We start from the raw sequence: 21,271 nt of genomic DNA on the forward strand, positions 1-21,271 counted from the left end.
ACTGACTTCACAGAGCAGTCCTCTGACCTTTGTATGTGTACACACAGGCGCGTGTGTGCACGTGCGCACGCACACAGACCAATACAGATCCTCCAGGAAGTTCTAGGATGTCTAAATGACCCCTTTCTGTGTGGTATGCGGTTCAATAGTAGTCTCTTATTGTCATCATACTGAAAAACTGAAATTTGCCAAGATCACACTGGGGCTTTTAAATACCCTCCTCCCTGGGGCTCATGAGACACCTGGGACAGCCTGGGTGAAGCGGGTGGCCAGATCCACCATGGTGCACTCTCGGGGTCCAGAGATCCAGAGATTGTTACATTTCCGCAGAGACATATGTGTACCCCACTATGGAAGATGGGTCCTTCCCCCAGAGGTGCCACCCCTCAACCACGCACAGAAGGCAATCAGTGCTCTGTGTACCGATTTCAAAGGATGCAAAGCTTCAGAATGGATCTCCAAGTCCTCTATACTGTTGGCGGTATGACATTTTATGTCTTGTAAGCTACTTTTATTAGCCAGGATTGTAGAAAATCGGCATTTACCACCCATTACCCTTTCAGGCCTGTGACTCCATTCTCCCCGCATGGAAGTTTATCTCCCACTCCCGAGAGGCTCAGTCCTTTAAGCTACCCAGTTCCTTCAGGAAGGAAAGAGAAAGTCACCGAAACCACTTTTCTCTCCTCAAGAAAATATAACTCACAATTTTACAGACTTCTGATCACAGTTTTATGCCCCTCAGCCTGCATGGCACTCCGTTTTTATCTTCAAATATAAGAATCAGATAAGGCAAGTTTTATAATCCCTTCTTTGTTAACTGGGGGAAGATAAGATAAGAACGAAAAAGTCTAGTTTTAAATAGTCAGGGGTTCACAGTGGGGCTAACAGCCGGGGGCCCACGGTAGGGCGATCTCTATAGTGACTTGCTTCCAACCCCACAAGCTCCTTGAGCACTTCAGAATTAACTGTGACACAATTCAGGGATCCCAGTGTCCTATTTATAAACAGTGGGCGTGAGCAACCGATGCTCCCATGCCTCTCCCACCTACAACCCTGCGGCAGAGCTTTAAATAAGTCACTCCATAATCTATTCAACTTTAAAAACACTCCTTTGTCCAAAAGGTCTGTGGCCACACGTGAGCATATAAAGACCATTAAGGAGAAAGTCTTCAAGGAGAACCACAGAGCTCCTGAGAACGAGCCAACGCCTATCTCCGACGGCATCCGCCTTCACGTGCGGAGCCCAGGTTCCAGAGTGGGCTTGTGGTGGGAGTTTGGGGTCCTCCATAGACAACTGGGAAGAACGGAAGGGAAGGGCTCCCAGTCTGCAAGTGTCCTCTCTCTTATCTGGGAATGAGGTGAACTCTTTGAGAACGCTCTGGACACTTTGGGGACTTTGAAGATGGAGGGTGGGGCTGAGACAGGGGAGGGGATGACATTCTGCTGGACAGAGAGGAGAGTCCAACAGTACTTATTCATCAGGCAGGACTTGTGCATTGCACAGACAATGGCGACAAGGACTAGGCCCTGTTTCCATGGGTCAGGTGTATCGCCACACGCCATCGGGCATTACCTTGTCACATCCTTAAACCAGAGAAGGGGACCTGCCATCGGGCATTACCTTGTCACATCCTTAAACCAGAGAAGGGGACCTGCTGCCCTACCCCATAGAGGGTCCACAAAGCTGAGACATAGATGCTACTGTGTGGCCAATACCTGGGGTCAGAACCACAGTCCCCAGGCAGGAAGCAGCCTAGTTCTGAAGCCATGCAGAGAGCAGGGGTGGAGGCTAGGCCTCACTTCAAAGCCAGCTCTTCCAGGATGTCTATCCACACACACTCGAGTTCTGAACTCTAGTTTATAAGGTGTCTATTGCCAGCGGAGAAGGCGGTGCAACCCAGTTGCTGTGGGAGGATCAGTTCAGTGGGAAAGAGCTACAGAGCTGCGCTCCCCATCCCTCAGGGGTGTTGGCACGGGGTGATAAAGGGCGGGAAAGTTTTCCTTCAGCAAACACCAAAGGGAGTCCCCAACAATGAGCCACAAGCATGTCTGTGGACACCTCACTGAGGGAGAAAAAGGGGAAGAAGGCATCTCCCCCTTCATGCCAAGGTGATGGCTAGGAAAATGAGATAAGTTCCTGCACACCTGGCTCTGAGCTCACCAGTGGCCCTGCCTGCTCTGTCTGCTGCTCCTGGCTCTGAGCTCACCAGTGGGCCCTGCCTGCTCTGTCTGCTGCTCCTGGCTCTGACATCACCAGGGGACCCTACCTGCTCTGCCCCTGCTCCTGGCTCTGAGCCCCCAGAACCCAAGCCGTGTGGCTGTTCCCTCCAGCCACCATGCTAAGCTTCTTCCTCTAGGGGAGGAGAGCAGCTGCTGTGACCTGAGGAACAAGCACCTGCATCCACCAGCGAGGCCTTTCTACTTCTCCACGGTAGAGCATTCTGGGGAGAGAAAAAGCTTGTTTCATGAATACTTCCTCCTGCACGCCTCCACGAGCTAGCAGCAGAGGGAGTGTGCCTTGGCCTTGCCCAGCAGTCCATTCCTGAATACAGTCCTTAGGTTAACAAACTGTATCACATGATATCTATCTCAAAGGTCTCCTGTGACAGAGGAAGATGATGGGCAGGGAACATATATACACACATATATGCATGCATACACATACATCTCTATGCATGTATGTGTAAGATTCTAGCACATGGGCTGGGGTTCTGAGCCAAATAAAGAGGAGAAAGGGAAAATGCAAGATGGACATTGGCCTTTGCCAGCTTCTGCTTTTATGACCTAAACTGTCCCTGTCCCAATCCTGTCCCAACCCTGTCCTGATTCGCCTTACAACAGACTGCATTCCTCTGAAAGTGAGCCCAAGCAAACCTTTCCTTTCAGTTGCTTTTTGTTGGGAATTTGGCCAAAATTATGAGAAACACAAACAAGACAGGAAAAAATAGGGATCAAGAAGTCGGTGCTCTGACCACCGGGCTCATCGGCCTTCAAAACTGGTTTGTGGAAATTTGGAGAAGTGCAGAGGCTGCGGGCTCCAGAAGCCATGGCATTCTGTAAGTATAGCTTGGTGGTCCGCTGTGGTGGGAATTCTGAAGAGGAGCCTTGAGAGAAAGGCACACAGAAGAGGGGAGACTCATAAGGCTTCAGAGAACGGGGAGTCTGTCTAGGCTGGGCCGGCGGCCATTCTGACACAGAATCTAGCTATAGTCTTTCCATCCTCAGAAGCTGAGTGACACTAGGTTCAAGAGCAACGGCTGTGAGTGTTCAGCACAGGAAAACACGGCACAGCTACTGCTCACTGCCCTTGGCCAGATCTATAATGGGGGGGAACGGAAAGACATGAAAAAGGGGGAACTGTTAAGTTTGGTGCAGAAGAGCAGGAGCAAATTCAAAGGTGCAGGCAAGGCAGATGTGGAAAAAGCAACTATAATTGTTAATGAGATTAGTGTGACCAAAAGAATAAAACCTTTCAGGTCCGGGAGATGGCTCATCAGGGAGGTGCTCACCACACGAAACCTCAGTCCAGACTCTCAACACTTGCACAAAAGCTGGGTATAGCAGCATACACCCATGATCCTAACACTCAGGGGAGAGTGCTGTGGGACAATGTTCCTGTACACTGTAAAGATTTATCACTTGTATTAGTGTAATAAAACATTGATTGGTCAGTAGCCAGGCAAGAAGCATAGGTGGGGCGACCAGACTAGGAGAGTTCTGGGAAAAGGAAAGGAGAGATACAGTCACCAGCCAGACACAGAGGAAGCAAGATGAGAATGACTTACTGAGAAAAGGTACCGAGCCACATGGCTAAACATTGATAAGAATTATGGGTTAATTTAAGTTGTAAGAGCTAATTAATAATAAGCCCGAGCTAATAGGCCAAACAATTTATGAGTAATATAAGCTTCTGTGTGTTTCTTTGGGACTGAACAGCTGTAGGACTGGGTAGGACAGAAACTTCCATCTATAGGAGGGGTGGAGACAGGTAGGTTCCTGGAGCTCACTCTCAGTCAGCCAAATTAGTGAGAGACTCCGTCTCAAAAAATAAAATGAAGAGCACACACCTTTAATCCCAGCACTCAGGAGGCAGGAGCAGGTGGATCTCTGTGAGTTCAATGCTAACCTGGTCTACAGAGTGAATTCTAGGACAGTCAGGGCTAAACAGTGAGATCCTGCCTCAATAAATTTTTGAAGTGTTGTATCAGTAAGAAAAGTATTTCACATTTATGCTGGACAGAATGGTGCATGCCCTTAATTATAGAAGTCAGGGGGATCTCTGTAAGTTAAAGGCCAGTTTGTTCTACATAGTGAGTTCTAAGACAGACTGGAAAACAGTCTCAAAAGAAGAGAGAAAGGAAGGAAGGAAGGACTGAAGAAAGAAAAGAAAAAAGGAAGGAAGAAAAAAAAGAAATTAAAAATAGAGACTGACTGAAGAAGACACCTAACCCTATGACCTCCAGAGCTCCCTCTACTTTTTTTGCCACAAGAATGTGTATGTGTACAACTCACAGACTAACACACATAAGCACCTGTCACACAAAAAATAAACCAATAAATAACCTTCACTTTGTACTGAAAAAATAGGCAAGGTGCCTTCAAGGCAACCTTCCATCCATCAAAGGTTCCATCCTGTGAAAATGAAGTAATTTTAAAGTAGAAAGCCTGAACTGCAAATCAGTTGAAGGGGCTCCCTGCCTGAAAGCAATAGCCTAAGGAGGTGTTTTCCAGGGTTCAGCCACGGAGGCACACAGGGGCCACTCTATCTGTGGGATCAGAGGCAGCAGAATGGAACAGCACCGCCCACGTGGTGATGGCTTTGCAGACATGCAAAGTGCGGAAAGTTACAGGGCCACAGAGGGTTGCAACAATGTTTGTGAAAGCTTCCAACACCAGGCAGTGTGTGGCAAGGCTGGGTTCCCTGGTGAACACTGAGAGGGTGTTCTGGGGATCTGTGAAGGTGAAATGCAGCCTAGGCTGCAATGGCTGTGGTAGAAATGTAAGGAGCATGAGATGTCAGTGGATGGAAGCTACAGGCAAGGAGTGAGTCCAGCTCCCCACTAAGAAAAGCAGCTACATCTGCTGACCGTGTCAGATGGAGGGGTGGGTACCCAGGTGATCGCCATGATCTCCAGATGCCCAACACAGAGCTACATGTTTTAGTGTTTCCCTGCTGTGTTTCGCCTTCTTTGCTCCCTTTTCCTTGCTAGGCTCTCTTCTGTCCCGTTTAGAATGGGAACATTTACTCTGTGCATGTGTTTGCTAGGCTCTCTTCCGTCCCGTTTAGAATGGGAACCTTTACTCTGTGCATGTGTTTGCTAGGCTCTCTTCTGTCCTGTTTAGAATGGGAACATTTACTCTGTGCATGTGTTTGCTAGGCTCTCTTCCGTCCCGTTTAGAATGGGAACATTTACTCTGTGCATGTGTTTGAAATGTATAACTGGTGTTTGATTGTTTAAGCTTTAGTGGTCCACAGTTGAGAGACAGCCTTGATTTCTCAGGAAACTTTAGGCTGAAGTTTTAAGCTGCTAAAACTTCTATGGAAGACCATGGAGTTTTAGACTCTATAATGGATGCCCCCTGGGGTAGGAGATGGCTACCAGCCTGTGGGAACCAGAGAAGGACTATTATTTCATAAAGTGACATAGTTTGGTGTCAAGTTGACAAAAGGGTGGACTTGGGAAAGTTAATTTTGATTAACGACTTGATTGGGTAGGAAAAGACCTGGGGCATTCACGAGGCTCACCTTCAGATGGGTCTGTAGGGAGGGGGTAAAACATACAAAAGGAAAGCAGGAAAAAGCAGCTGAGCACTGGCGTTCTTCTGTCTCTACTTCCTCATCGGCATGATGGACCAAGCTACCCACGCCATCATGTCACTGCATGGCAGACTTCCCCTGCGAGCCAGAATGATCCCTTCCTCTATTAAGGTAGACTGTCTCCAAGTATTTGGTCACAGTCACAGGAAAAGTCACTCATACAGGTGCTATTCAAACTTACATCTGGGTAACACGAACGAGAAACCCGACACTTCTAGTCTGACATGTGAGCACACTCACGGGCTCCTAGAACAATTCAGAACCAAGCCCTGCTCCCTTTGGAATGCTCAGAGACCCCAGGAGCCAGGTGCATGCTCGGGACAACAAAATGCCTGTATCCTAGGGCTGGAGGTTAACTAGCTTGTATTCCAAATGGAACAGACACCCACAAGGGGACAAGAACACCTCCCCACCTCCCTCCCATGCCTATGGCTCTCTCTCCTAGACAGGAAGCACCCAAGCCCCACAAGGAAGGACCAGCTGACTATTAGTGAGGGACAGGCAGTCCTCAAGAGCCTGTGGATATTCATCTGTTCCTAAAGGCTTACCTTAATCCTCTCTAAATCCCCATGCGCTGTCATCAAGAAAACACAGCGAATCTGAACCAAGTTAAAGCCATTACATGGGAAGTCCTTCGCTTTTGAGCAAGGTCTTCCTTGAGATACTCTCCGTGACCACTCTCTCTCTCTCAGCCGGCGACCGGGATGCAGCTGTCCTTCTGAGTATGAACTATGGGCACAGGATATGAACTGGTTGTGAGTGTCCAGGGAAAGATGGACCGGAGGAAACAGGCAGCTTTAAAGGCTGGAGCTCGCCTTTCCCAGAGTCTCCCAACGGCGGTGGCTTCAGAGGCTCAGTCTCCTCCACAGGCGTGTCAACATGGACCGTTGCCCAGGGCAGGGAACTCAGCAAGTCCTCACGTGTGACAGCCAGAGAGACTTCTAGAACTAGCTGCTGTGCCATTGTCATGGATCCCTGGCCCTCTGCACGGGGCACTGATGACGTAAAAGGAGCTTTTACAGTTGGCTAAATGAAAGGCTTTGGAGTTGGAGATGATCATACATTACGCTGGTGGCCATTGTCATCACAGATGGTCCTAGACCGGATGAGGGGTGGAGCAGACTAAAGCATGGCAGGAGCAGACAGGATGCCCTACCGGCTGGGGATGGAGGGCACGATGGCCACTGTCAGCTGGAAAATCCTCCCTTGGAGCCTTCAGAAGGAGCCGGTCTGTCAGCACTACACCTCCATTTCAGCCCGCTGAGACCCGTGATTGCCTCCTGACGCTCAGGAGTGCTGGCAAATGAACTCTATGCTCTTGCCAATCATCTTACAATAATAATTATGTAATTTGTAAAATGAGGAAATCTACAAAGCCTAATTCTGTGGCCTGTGACCTGAGCACCCCGTAGTACCACCTGAAATCTCTGGGTAGCAAAGCAGAATCACACAAGGAGACAAACAGGCACAGGGCACAGTCTCCAGACACCAGGGGCTTCCCTCACCTTTGACTCCTTCTGAGGCATTGGAAGGACATGGCCTTTGTAGGTAACAGCCTGGATAAGTGATTTGTTCGGCCACTGTTGCTGCTGGGACATGGGGCATTTTTCAATGATAGCCAAATGCTTTCCCACTGAGCCACATCCCTAGTCCTTTGTGCTCTTTAAAAAATTCTGTTTATTCTTATATATATATGTGTGTGTGTGTGTGTTCACATGCGTGTGTGTGCATATGAGTACAGATCCCTCAGGAGCTGGAGTTATGGGTGCTTGTGAGCCGCCTGTAACAGTCCGAATAAGAACGGCCCCCATGGCTCATATATTTGAATGCTTAATCACCAAGTAATCGTACCCTTTGATAGCGTTAGAGGTGTGGCTTTGCTGGAGGAAGTGTGTCAATGGGTGTGGGGCTTTGAGGTTTCAAAAGCCCAAGCCAGGTCCATTGTCTTCCCCTCTCTGTCTGCCTATGGATCAGGATGTAACTCTCAGCTCCAGTGCCTGTCTCTTTGCCACCATACTCCCTGTCATGATGATAATGGACTAAATCTCTGACACTGTAAGCAAGCCTCCAATTGAGTGCTTTCTCTTATATTAGCTGCCTTGGTCATGGCGTGTCTTCATAGCAATAGAACAGTAACAAAGGCATCACCAAACATGGGTGCTAGGAATGGCACTACCTGGGGACCTCTGGAAGAGAAGCAAGCACTATTGACTACTGAATCATCACTCCAGCCTGCCCTGCCCTGCCCCACCCTGTTATGGTTTGGATAAGAACACAAAAGACAACAAATAAATGCTGGTGAGGAGATAAGAAAAGAGGACCCCTTATTCACTGTTGGTGGCGATGCAAACTGATGTAGTCACTATGGTAACCAAGATGGGGGTTTCTCAAAAAAAATCTAAAAATAGACTTATGTCCCAACTATACCCAAGGGTCTACATCATATACCCAAGGGTCCACATAATATACCCAAGGGTCTACATCATATACCCAAGGGTCTACATCCATATACTCAGGGGTCTACATCATTTACCCAAGGGTCTTTAACCATATACTCAAGGGTATACATCATATACTCAAGGGTCTACATCATATACTCAATGGTCTACATCCATATACCTAAGGGTCTACATCCATATACTCAGGGGTCTACATCATTTACCCAAGGGTCTACATCCATATACTCAGGGGTCTACATCATTTACCCAAGGGTCCACATCCATATATTCAAGGGTCTACATCATATACTCAAGGGTCCACATCCATATATTCAAGGGTCTACATCCATATACTCAAGGGTCTACATCATATACTCAAGGGTCTACATCCATATACCTAAGGGTCTACATCCATATACTCAAGGGTCCACATCCACATACCTGAAGGTCTATATCATGTACCCTAGGATCTACATCATATAAACATGGTCTACATCCTACCATAGAGGTGCTTCCACGTCCATGTTCATGGCTTCTCTGTTCATGATATCAAGGAAGTGAAGTCAACTCACATGTTCATCAATAGAAGAATAGACAAGGCAGGTGTGGTGCATATGATCCATGGGATTTTATTCAACCATAAAGAAAAATGAAACCACTAAAATTTCAGAGAAACTGATGAATTTGGAAAGTATTATGTTAAGTGAGGTGGCTTGTTTTCAGACAGGCAAAAACCTTAAGTTCCCTCTTACATGCAGATCTCAGCTTTTAATTACTATATGTGCACGTGTGTGTGTGTGTGTGTGTGTGTGTGTGTGTGTGCTGTGTGGAGTGTGGCAGAGGCCATGAAAGCAGAGGAGAGACCATGAGGAAGAGATGAGGTCGCAGAACATGTGACATGGAAGAGGAATGGGGCTCCTGGGGGTGGAAGAACATGAGGAGCTTACAAAACCAAATCTGCACACTAAGTCACACAAACACCCAGTAACAGACTGCCAGGAAGATGGGACTTGAGGGACGCAGAATCCCTGAGACAGTACTGGAGGCAGCAGAGAGAGGGCAGCCCAGAGCCTGGGCAAAATCCTTTCCACAAGAATCTGGGCTTACAATGTAGGCCAGAGCCCTCTGGGGATAAAGCAGCAAGCAGACGACATGAGGGCACTCGGGAGAACTTCATCACCTCCACAGACAGAAGCTTCTCTAGGCTCATGGCATTTTTTTTTTATAGTGAAATTCACTCACAGGAAAAATTGCTCCTTCAAGAAGTCAGAATAATAGGCACATTCTTGGCAAAGATGAATGCCTGCCTGCATGCTCTCACCTCATGATTAGTTCTGCCATTTACTTAACCACACTTCCAAGGGGAAAAAGAAAGAGAAAGGGAGGGGCGCCCCGTCCTCACTTTTAACCCACATCCACTTTCGAATTTGGGGAATTCATGGGATTTCCACATTCTGAAATTAAGATCATGAAGGATCATGAGGAAACCGCAGGTGCCCCTACACCACACACGGTTCATTTAGACGGTAGCATGAAGTTCATTGTGATCTTTTAGCAAAATTCACAAACCCAGCAGGGCAGAATTGGAAAATCACTATTTCTGGAACAAAACAAAACCTTGAACATCTTTGCAGCTGATACACAAATCATGGGCTAGAGAGATGGCTCAGAGATTAAGAGCATGGGCGGCTCTTGCAGAGGACCATGGTTCAATTCCTAACACCTACACGGGGCTTACATCTATCTACAACTCCAGTCCCGGGGGGTCTGACACCCTCATCTAGATTCTGCAGGCATCAGGCATGCACATGGTACACAGACATACATGCAGGCCAAACAGCTGTGCACATAAAGGTAAATAGATTTTTAAGTAAAAAAAAAAAATATGTGCCATCTGGTGGAGTGGATCCTGTGCATGGCTAGAGAGGGCACCGTGGAGGAAATTCACACTGAGGAACACAAGGAGGGCCTGGAGGAACCAGAGGAAGAACCCGGACCCTAGAGCCCTACGATGCTTCAGATCACACCGGAGACAAGGACAGAAGGAGTCAATATACAGCTAGGACCCCATGTCCCAGCAGAAAGGACACACAAGTGGGAGATGAGGAACGTATGTCCCCAGATCCTACCAGATCCCTCTGTGCTGTATGCCCAGTGCTAAGATGATCTGAAAGTCAGGGGAGACCCCTTTCCAGGACTGCCTGACACTTGCCCAGAATCCCAGAATTGTCGAACCCCAGCCTTCCAAAGCCAGAGCTGTTTGTGCAAGCCCAGGGGCCCATGGGGTTAGGGCGCACTGTAGGAGGAGGTCTGAGCACGAGTGACGGCTGCTGAGGGCTTTGGACACCGAGTCTCCATGATGCAGCTGTCTGAGCAGAGGGACAATCACCATCTCTTGGTTACCGTCAACTCTACCAGTGGCTTCTGAACATATGGGGGAAATGACTATGCACATCCATTTCGGAGCTGTCTATGCCATCTGCTCTGACGTCATAGGGGAAGCAGATGTAGCTAGGAGCACAGGGCCGGACAAATGAGAAGAAGAGTCACTCTGCCAATCGGCCTCACTGACCCTTGGTTGCTGATTAGCTAGCCATAGGCTTCTCTGGAGACTTACTAAGCTATACGCAGAGGCTGCTCAGAAGCTGTAGTCACTGCATTGCTAAGACACAAAGTCTCAAGGTCCTTCATCTTCAGGTTTGATCAAAATGCAGGCTCTGAAGACACAGTCTTCATTATGTCCCCACTTCCCGCCTGGAACTGGTGTGCTGATCTGAGAAGTCACAAAGAACTGTGGTCTCCTGACATCAGCATGTCACAGGGATAGAGGACAGGGGACAGCGTGGAGGGAACAGTGGTCCATGGTGTGGAATGTAGTAAAGAGCCACATACCCGTGAACAAGCCTTCAGTTTATGGCAGGCAGAGGGACTCCTGGATTCATCTAGGGCCAGGGACTGATGGCAGAATACGTTGGGTAGTATGTGCACTGTTTCCTTGGCTGCTAGGACCCTCGCTCTGTGAACCGCACACTGGGGATAAGCAATGTTCCTCATACTTTACCTCCTCCAGAGCCCCGCTGCCCATTCTGCACGACAGCCTTGTTTAAGACACGAGTCAGAGAAAAGCTGTAGAAAAATCAATAACTCTGTTGCCGAGACTGTCCCCAAAGACACTGTGGACATTCTGGGGAGACCCTTGAAGTGGCAGCCAAGAGAAGCAGCCAGCGACACATTCCTCCAGCCGCAGGAGCAGCAAGCCCAGCCTGGTGTTCAGAGCCGTGTCCCCTCAGCCTCACGCTCCTCTGTTCTTGTCAGGACTGTGGTGTGTTGAAGAACTGGCGTGTGCAGGGAAGACACCCAATGTGGCCTCTGCGTCCGCAGGGTGCCAAGGACACCCCTGGAGCCAGCATCTCCTGGGGGCTTGGGTGAAGGCCCTGACCTGACCCATTTAATGAGTCTGTGTTCCTGGCTAGAGAAATATTCAGAAGTGATAGCTATTTGTTTCACTCTTTTAACAAATATTTATCATGTGCCCTACGTGTTTCCTGCACCCCAATATGCCCGGAGGAAGCCCCAATGCACAAAGGAGCAGAGGTCCAGGCCTCAGGCTGGGTGGAGGAATCAGAGACGCAGCTCAGAGAGGGGCTGAATGACCTGTGCCCATCGCTATTGTTACCCCGCGGTTGGGGCTGCTCTTAGTCACTCAGCTGTGGCCTCTCCACCTTACCTGTCTCATCTGTGCCCAGGTCAGCTCTGCCACCCTGACAGTCACAAAACAGCTACTCAACCACAAAGACCATGTCTGTGTTCCAGAGAGAAGGAGAGGGACTTTCTGGTCAATTTAGTCTTTTCTCCTTTGTCAGAAAAAAATGAAAAAGTCTAGCCTTCCCAGAAGCCTAACCTAATTAAATACCACTGACCAGAAAGAGGCCACATTGCCATGTGGGTGTGAAAGCCTATACAGATATTTTCAGTGGGGCCTACAGTCAGCAAACTAGGCCAGTACAGAGACTGAGTGAGGAGGGCCTTGGCCAGCAGCCTGTGGGGCCCGAGGGTTCCAGACATATCATCGGTGCCTTGATTTCAGCCTCCCTAGCAGCTCCTGCTCTGCTCAGTGTGGACCAAGAATGCCTCTTTCAGGCCCTTCCCTTCCTGCAAGGCCCAGCTCCTCGAAGAGGTTCAGCATAGGAAGGGCCTGCAGTGGGCACATTCATACCTACCCAAGCCTTCTGCCCTGTCAGGATCATGTAGATTGTGAGTTGGATCCCACAAACCACATGGGCAAAGAGACACTTCCTGATAAATTATAAAAGAAAGATAGGGGCTGGGGAGAGATGACACAGTTGCTAGGAACACTTGTTGCTTCTTCAGAAGACCCAGGCTCAGTGAGCACCCAGATGATGGCTCATAATGGTCCTTACTCCAGTTCCAGGGAATCTAACGCCCTCTTCTGGCATCTGCAGGTACTGCATGCACATAGTACACACGTGTGTACACACACACACACACACACACACACACACACAATCTTTTAAAAACCACTCAGGAAGACAGCACCTCTCAAAGGCAGAGTTTGCTAGGCTTCAATGTGTCTTAGGCACTGACCCCAGGTACCTTCCCTGACCTTTGCCCAGGTGTCCTCATAAGCATATGGGCCGGGGTCAAGCATTTGAGAGGAGGAGTTGGAGGGAGGGAGAGGCTGGGGTCATTCCTAGCTACATGGTGAGTTGCAGGCAAAGCTGGGCTACATGAGGACCAGAGAGGGAAGAAAGAGAGAGGGAGAGAGAGGAGAAACAGCAAATAATTCGTGGGCTGCCTTCCTTTTCAGGCACAGACCCCAGCGCTGGGGAAGTGCCATCAACAGGGCAATGCATGTTGTTTGCACGGCATCTTTTCCCTCCTCCTTCCTAAAACAGGACTCTCAACTCTGTCCTGAGAAGACCAGTTGGCTGCCCGTCCAGCAAGTGGGCCATAGGGGGCGGGCACCAAGCACAACAGTGCAATCCGTGCAGCCCAGAACACCACGTGATCTGGTGGTAGCTGATGAGAACCCTTGCAGGGATTACAAGAAAAGTTTCCCCGAGACTAGAAAAAGAAGCAGAGGCGTCTTCTGTGTCTTCCTTCTGCCCTGACTCAGATGCAACACGCGGAGCCACAGCAGCTGGTCTATGGTGATGTGGCAATAAACTGACAAATCAGATGGCGGTGTGGTAAGAATAAAGATTAGGCTTGCGATAGGCGCGGATCTGATCCACTGCCCTAGCCCTTGACCCTGTTTCAGCACTCACTGTAGTATGAGTAGAATCGACCCCATCTACTGAAGGGTCTGTCAAGTAGGTCTCGGCCTGTTGGTCAAGCATGCTGGAATAATAACTATGATTAAGAACTGAAAGACAGGCCAGGAAACTCTGCAGCCATCAAGGTTTATGTAAGATAGACTGAAGGTAGAGACTGTCCTTTTGTTTCCTGGCTGCCCAGACCCAAATAATCACACAGAAACTATATTAATTATGGCACTGTTTGGCCAATAACTCAGGCATATTCCTGCCTAGCTCTTACATCTTCAATTAACCCATTTCTAGTAATCTGTGTATCACCATGAGAGTATGATCTACCGAAGGTTCCGGCGTCTTTCTCCTTCAGCAGCCACATGGTGTCCCCTCGATTCTGCCTACTCTCTCTCTATATATATCTAGGTTCTAATTTCCCACCTGGCATTGTTCTGCCAAACCATTGGCCAAAACAGTTTTATTTATTAGCCAATAAAAGCAACACATATACAGAAGGACATCCCACATCAAGAGACGGTTGACAAGGAGCAAGTGTGGCAGGTACACAGTTTGCTCCAGGCTGAGATGGAAACTGGGAGGAAATCTTCAAATGCGGCACTAACAGCAAAGCCCTTCTTTCTAACTTCTATGAACTCAGCACAGCCCCCCTCCTCCCGCTCAGATGACCAACCGATCCCAGTTCTCCTGCTACACAGCAAACAGGGGCTCTTCCAAGTCACTTTTCTCCAAGATTGTGGTGGAGACCCAATCCACACATCCTTTATTCTCCTGAGACACTGAAACTCCCCCCATGCGCGGGGTTCTCCACTGTGAGACTGGGCAGGGTGGACCCAGAGTCTGCCCTTCTTGTGGGGGGACAACACGGGGCATCACACCGGCCTACAGCTTCCTTGGGCAGGTTGGCCATTAATACACGGAGCAGAGAAAGAGACACTAACTTAAGTGCTTGCCCCAGCCTAAAGCAGGGCCTGGAGCAGGCTGCTTGAGAGCCCTCGGAACCGACTGTCATATTTAGATATTAGCATGCACCAGTGATCATAAGCAAATCATTCTAAGAAAACAGAGCCATGGCCGCACTGCGGGGACACTCAATGTTCGCCAGCAGAGGCATCAGGGAAATGCAAGGCCAAGCAGACCTGGAACAGTGGGGGCCCAAGGAGCACTCTGCTTTTGGTCCGTGGTTGTTCTGCATCTCCAAAGGGTTGCTATACATGGGACTTGTTACCCTGTTGGGGGAAACTATTTTAAGCCTAATTAGCAGGATTTTTTTTAGAATGCAAATGCTTTTCATTTAGACATAAAACAAAATGCCACGACATTTCCTCCACCCATTTATCACAAACAAGTTAATTACTGTGTAACAAATCTCCCCTGCTGGAATACGGAGGTCCAGGACTGCCGGTGAGCTGACTCAGGTTTCGAGAGGAAGCCACGGGGCGGCCGGTAATAGCTCATGGCATGCTCACCGTAAAACCACGACTGGGAAGCTCTGCTTGTCAAATTAAGTAAGGTTAAGCTCTCTCCCTCGGAATAACTCAATTATCAGCAGTCATTATCTGTTTAGCACGGCACCTACCAGAAGCTCCAAGCTCTGAGCCTGACAGTCACCCTCACTGTGTTCTCAGAGTGGCAAAGTTTTCTGCACACCCAGCCACGGCTGCCTGTCCTAGTTGGAGTGCATTGCTGGCCTCGGTTTTCACCTCTGTGTGTGCAAAATGATTTCTAAGATGTAAAAACATCTTTGCTCATGACAGCTCGCACCTCAAGCTCAAGGGGAAGAAGAAAGGGAGAGAGCAGAAGGTGCGGGGGAAGGAGAAATGATGTGGCTGTAGTCCATCCTCCGGGAGGAGCAAAGGAGCACAGACCCCAGACTTCTTCCCTGAGCTAGGTCTGAGCTGTAGGAAGTTCACCCAGGATGCACTAGGCGAACCCAGGCCATTACCCCCGTACCTAAGAGGACCAGAGCACAGAGTAGGGCCTAGCTATGCGCACAGTCATGACGGCAGTGAGAAGCATGGTGAAAATATGGAGATTTCTTTCCTGTTGTAGACACTCCTTGTTACCAAATAGCATTTTTCTCTCAACTCTAGGCCACTGGGTATGGCAAGATCTCCTTGTGTTTCTTAGGAGCCCCGGGAGGCCTCAGGCCTCAATGTCAGCCTGGTGGAGTCCAGTGTAGTGATATTTCATTGGTATTTTAATACATAAAGCTTGCCTGAAGATCAGAACTCAAAACAACCATACTAGTCGGTCATACAGGCCGGGCAGTGGTAGCACACACCTTTAATCCCAGCAGCCACACTAGTTAGCCATAGAGGCCGGGTGGTGGTGGTGCACGCCTTTAGTCCCAGCACTAGAGAGTGTAAGATGGAAGGAGATGGGAACTTGCTCTCTTTTCAGTCTGAAGATTTCATGGAGGTAAGAGCTCTCTAGTGGCTTGCCTGCTTTGCTTTTCTGATCTTCAGGTTGAACCCCAATATCTGTCTCTGGGTTTTTATCACTCATGCTACAGTCTAGAATGCAGCCATGGTAGGGATGAGCTATGCTGGATGTGGGAAAAGGACCCGCCCTGTAGGGGAAGCCCAGCCAATCATCTTGCTCGTAGGGCGGGGTCCCCTGAGGATATTATTTACTTATTAATATTGCGGGTGTGCTCCCTGCCTTCCCTTCTGTTTTCCTGTTCTCCCTGGAACCTCGGTCTTGTAAGTCCTTCCTTTATTAAAGCTGAATATTTTATTATAATTTCTGTCTGCCGTTCATTTACGCTGTAACATCACCCCATCAAACTCCGAATCAAACAACTCACAGAGTTCTTGGAATGTCCTGAACACAGTTTCTCATTGCAGGCATCCATTCCAGTCCTCAGCCTGCTTCTGAAGGGGTTTCTTCCCTCCTCCTCCATCCCTCCGTCCCTCCCTCTCTCCTTCTTTCCCTCCCTCCCTTCTTTCTTATGATCAGCAACAGTCAGTGGCTTTGGCTTCACAATTTGTAAAATGAAAAACATCAGAAAAGTTGAATGCTCGTAATTTGTAAGGAATAAAGTGTGCCTGACTCCTGCTGGAAGGGGCCACGTCCAGCAGGTGGGAGCAACCTTCTGACACTGTGATGGGGTAATGGGATGGCACTGTCACCTGCGAGGTTCACACCTGAGGACCACACAACTCCTCCTCCACAAAGGAAAAAAAAAACCTGGCAGTTCTAAGTCTAGGATTTTATGTCCAAGTGAACTTACAGCTGCTTTTGAGTACATACAGACATGCCTAGAACAGCACTCTGTGCAGGTGGGGGCTTCCACACACCTGTGCACACCTGTTCATAGACAGCTGTTCTATTTCCTACAACACAAACACACCAGGAGAAATAAAAAACCTTAAGACTTCAGAGCCAACATGGAAATTAGGTTTTGACACCCTTTCTGAAAGCCCACTTTCCTTGTCTCTCTGATGTCAGGTCAAACTTCCAGGAGACTGGGTCCAAGAGCCAAGGCTCCAAGACCAAAACCTCAGAGTCCAGACTCTTACCTCCCACTCTGTGCAAACAGAAAGTTTAGTTTGTCTGGAAATGGGAAACAGATTTGCAAAGAGCTTTCCAGCCATCTCCCTCTGCCCCTTGCACACCTCAGTTCCAGAAGCTTGCTGATGCCCCTCCCTGCAGTGTGTGTTTTCCTGTCGTCGGAGGGGCAGTCGTGAAAGCCACATGCCACATTTGTGAGCAGAACATCTATGGGCCTATTTACCGCACTCCCAACATCATCTGCTTTGTCACGCATTTCAAAGTGGGGATAATTTAAGAGTCTGGCATTTCATACATAAAAATACTCGGTAAGGAAGTCTCCCTGCACAGCATTGGGTGACAAGGATCCACCCGAATTCTCATTTGTTGCCCAGGACATGAGTCACCTCAGTTCAAAATGACAGGCAGGCTTCCAGATCATTCACCACTTGCAAGGAGCCTCTCAATTGGCCCACTGGAACCTCGTTGATCTCACAACCATCTCTTTGCAAAAGAGCAGGACTCCAATGCAAGCCAAGCCTGGCATTTCATACCCCCCTCCCCGCACGACAGACAGACAGACAGACAGACAGATACACCCTCTTCTACCTCTGAGTAGTTTCTCTCCTTCCAGGACATTCGGGGAGATCAACGCAGTGTAGTCTTCTTCGGAGAAGCCCGCCTTGCAAGCCTCCCTGACTGTAAGATCCTCATGGTGGGCCTAGGAATGGAAAGGGAGGTGTAAAACCAAAATAAGTTCACAGAAATTTAATCCAGCCCACATTTGTCACGGCCACTTCACAAGCCTCTGACTGAGAAGTGCAGATAAACCACCATCTCCACCCAGAGGTGGTATTGGGATCCTCAGGTCTCTGGGGGGACTTCAGGATGTCTTGGCGCAGGCTGGAGTGATCTTCTCACACTGGACAGACAGCCGCACTGACTTCCGTGGGAACCACAGGGTCAACTGACGCCTAGAGGGACCTTTTGGGCATATGGCAGGGGGCGGGGGGGAAGGAAGAGGTGCCAGGGAGGAGAGGTGGGCGAGGAACAGCGGTTCACTCAAGCACAGGCAAAACCAAGCCGGTGGAGAGGGAGGGGAGCATCTCTCTGGGCTGCAGAGCTAGCTCTCTGCCTTTAGGCTAGGTGAGAGTGGAGGCCTCCTTCCGCTGGCCACAGGGGTGGGGTTCCAAGAAAGGGAGCTGCCAAAATGAAAGAGATTCCAGGGCTGTTACCAAGCTGAGCAAAGGGAGTGACCACTTCTGCCACCAGGCTGCAAGGTGCTCCTGTGTGTGTGTATGTGTGTGTGTGTGTGTGTGTGTGTGTGTGTGTAAGTTCACCCGCCCAATGTCGTGAACTCTTGCTCTCTCTGAAGCCCCTGTTTGCCTAGTCAGGAGAGACGGTTCCCCTAACTAACCAGAAGGGCTTGCTTTTCACTCCTCTGGAAGTCTCTCAATCTGTAGGGAGCGGAAGACAGTGGGTAGGGGGTTCCACCCAAGCTGCCAGGAACCAAAGGAGATAAAGCATGTGTCTCCACCAATCTAGTCCGCTATGAAGACGAGAAGACGCACCAGGCACCCTGTCCCTGGTGATGGAGCTTTGGGAGCCGAGGGCGGGCACACCGGCATCTTGCAGTCTCGGCTTCGCTGGCCGCCGGAGCGGAACGCAGCTCCCTGCCCGCCGAGTCCTCCAGCTGCGCGCAACGGCGCCCACCCGGGTTCGGCTAAGAGGCCACCCGCAGCCCGCAGCCTGTAGCTCGGGCTCAGAACCCGGCCCCAGAGGCTGGGAGAAGATTGGGCGGGTTATAGATCTTCCTCGGGTCAAAACTCAGAATCGCGTTCGATTTCAGGGGACTGCGGCTCTGAAATGCACTTGCAGCCCGCGGGAGGCGAAAGTCGGCGGGGAAAGTTTCTGTCTCCCCGGGGCGTGTTCCCCGCGCACAGCGCTGGTCCGGTGGCCTCGTAGCGGGCGGTCCCCGGCCCTGGTTCATTGCCGAGATTACCTCGGCGTAGCTGCGAGCAAGCCACCGGACCGATCGGCCACGAGAGGGGGTTCGGGCCACTTGGTCTCCGCCCAGGGTCGCCGCGGGAGCTGCTGCTGAGCCCTGAAGAGAGGCCCCGCAGCGAGCCTTAGCCACCTAGCCAAGCCGGCTGGGGACCGTGCAGAGACGGGGATAGCGCGGGTATCCAGCTCCGGTCCCCGGGCTTCATGTCTCGCGCTCCCGCCGCGCTCTCTTCCCGTCCCTCTCTTAAGTCGGGAGGACCCGTCAGACACTATGGCTACAGCCCCGTGCCCCGTAGTCGCCTCCGTCTCCCACCGCAGTCGCGCTTCGTGGCACCCACGGGACCCGGGTGAGCGCTCCGCGCAGCGGACCCGACCCCGGCGTGCGGCTGGAACTCGGGATGCGCTGCTGCCGGGCGATGGAGGCGAGCTCCATGTCACGGAGGGCGTCCCCGGAGCGCAGATCGGGCAGCGAGATGGCATCCCGGGTCCCGCCCGCTCCACCCCGCAGCTCCCAGCTTCGATCGCACGCGGCTTCGTGCAGCGCTGGCGGCGGGATGAGAAAGCCGGGTAGCCAAGCCAGACCCACCGGTTCCCGGACCGCCCGCGAGCAGGGAGGCGTCAACTTACCCGGAGCGCGCCCGAGAGCCCGAGTAGAAGCAGCGGCAGCACCGAGCCCGTGGTCATCGTCCCCGCTGCGCCGTGCCGCCCTGGCGCTCTCCCGGTGCCCGGCTTCCCCCACCGCGGCAACGCTCCTCCCGCGCCCGCCCTGCTTCTCCCCTCGCTCGCCGCCCGGGCTCCGGGAGCCAGGCCAAGTGGGCCGGCAGCGCGCTCCCTCCGGCCGGTGCGTCCGCGGGCCTCGCAGCCGCCCGCGCCTCTGTTCCGCGCGCTCGGAACTGCAGGTGAAGCCGCGCGGCCGCCCCGCCGAGGCCCCGCCCCTCTGGCCGGGCCTGACGCGGGCCTTAAAGGAGCCGCTCCCGCGCCCACTCGCTCAACAACCTTCGAGCCTGGTTGTTCGCTGCCCCGCTGGTCTCTGTCTCGCGGGACATCGGAGTTCCGTTTGGGCAGAAGTCGCCAAGGACACTCGGTCTCTAAGAGCAAAGACTGTGTGGACTGAAGAAGGTACTGAGGTCTCTGTCCTCAAGTTAGATGTTCTTTGTAGATTGTGGGATTTACTCGCGATCACCGGTGATCTTAGGTCAACTTCTTTCTAGAACCTACGCTGGAGAGTGGACACTTCCCTCAGCCTTACCTCTTCTAACTTCCCCCAACACAGGCCTTTGTAATGGCCTCCAGGCCACCCAGCAGCAAGTCGGAACAGAAAGGAGAAGGGAGGGGGGTCATTCTCCAGCTGAAGGGGCCTCCAACCTCTGACCCTTCAACCCAAGAGGAAACTTAGAGTGTGGGCTTGACTGTAGGTACTCAACAAGATTTGGAAGGGTCCCTCCTGATTCCTGTTTGTGCGCCAAAAGGCAGTAAGGTCTGAGGAAGCAAGAAAGAAATTCAGAGGCCCTGCAAAGGAAGGCACTCCAACAGGCAGGGTTGTCAGACCTGTCAACTTCCTGGGAAGGCCAGCTCCATTTGCTTCGCTTGGGCAGTTTCCAGCCCCCACTGTGGGTTATTTATTTATTTATTTATTTAAAGGATCATATCGCTTCCATTGAAAAATAAGGGCAGCTTGGAATGTGAGTGAAGGCTTCCCCACTCCTCCCTTGGCTGAGAGGTGAAGAGAAAAGTGGAATGCTTGCTCAGATAGTTCAGATGTTCCTTGTCTCTCTTCTGGGGGAATTTGTGTGCAGAATACAACAGTTCTGGTTTGAGAAGAGTGGGTGAAATTGCCCCAAAGTCAGAGTCACCTTGGACGGAGAGACCTTTTCTTCCTCGCCTCTCCTCCCCACCCCCAAATGGTGTTTGCTACCCTAAGCTGTTGGCTGGCCTACTGTCTAGCATTCATGACCATGGGAAAGTCGGGTTCTAGGGAGCCTTGGGTGCACAGCAGACTCTGTTCAAGGGTATGAGGCTGGGTTTGGCTGTACCACCAAGTATCAGAGCACTATCTATGCCAGGCTGGACCTGCTCCACAGCTTATGCCAGTGTTAGCCTGTGAGGGCACAAAGAGGCCAGCCTTGTAGTGTCCAGACTGCTCTGTGGCCTTTGCTGGGGAGACAAAGAAACATTCACCCCGAATAGAGAGGTACCTAGGCCAAAGAAAGACCTGAGTGCAGCCTGGT

At 50.8% G+C, this 21,271-nt stretch overlaps 1 protein-coding gene across 2 annotated transcripts in view; it reads right to left on the reverse strand.

Annotated features, from left to right (window-relative positions):
• The window catches only part of Cdh4 (cadherin 4), a 478,608-nt gene extending 458,673 nt beyond the window's left edge, over positions 1–19,935 (reverse strand). For both annotated transcript variants that reach the window (XM_041641804.1, XM_041641803.1), the window contains exons 1-2: positions 19,671–19,935; positions 17,649–17,760 (exon numbers count right to left, since the gene is read on the reverse strand). In XM_041641804.1, the coding sequence (XP_041497738.1) occupies positions 17,649–17,760; positions 19,671–19,727 (169 nt within the window). In that variant the 5' untranslated portion in view covers positions 19,728–19,935. The remainder of the gene's footprint in view (positions 1–17,648; positions 17,761–19,670) is intronic.
• Positions 19,936–21,271: the final 1,336 nt, after the last annotated feature.

This window comes from Microtus oregoni, unplaced genomic scaffold (genome assembly GCF_018167655.1).
Source record: "Microtus oregoni isolate MIOR12 unplaced genomic scaffold, Mior012 000071F_ref0000514, whole genome shotgun sequence".
NCBI classification, from domain to species: domain Eukaryota; kingdom Metazoa; phylum Chordata; class Mammalia; order Rodentia; family Cricetidae; genus Microtus; species Microtus oregoni.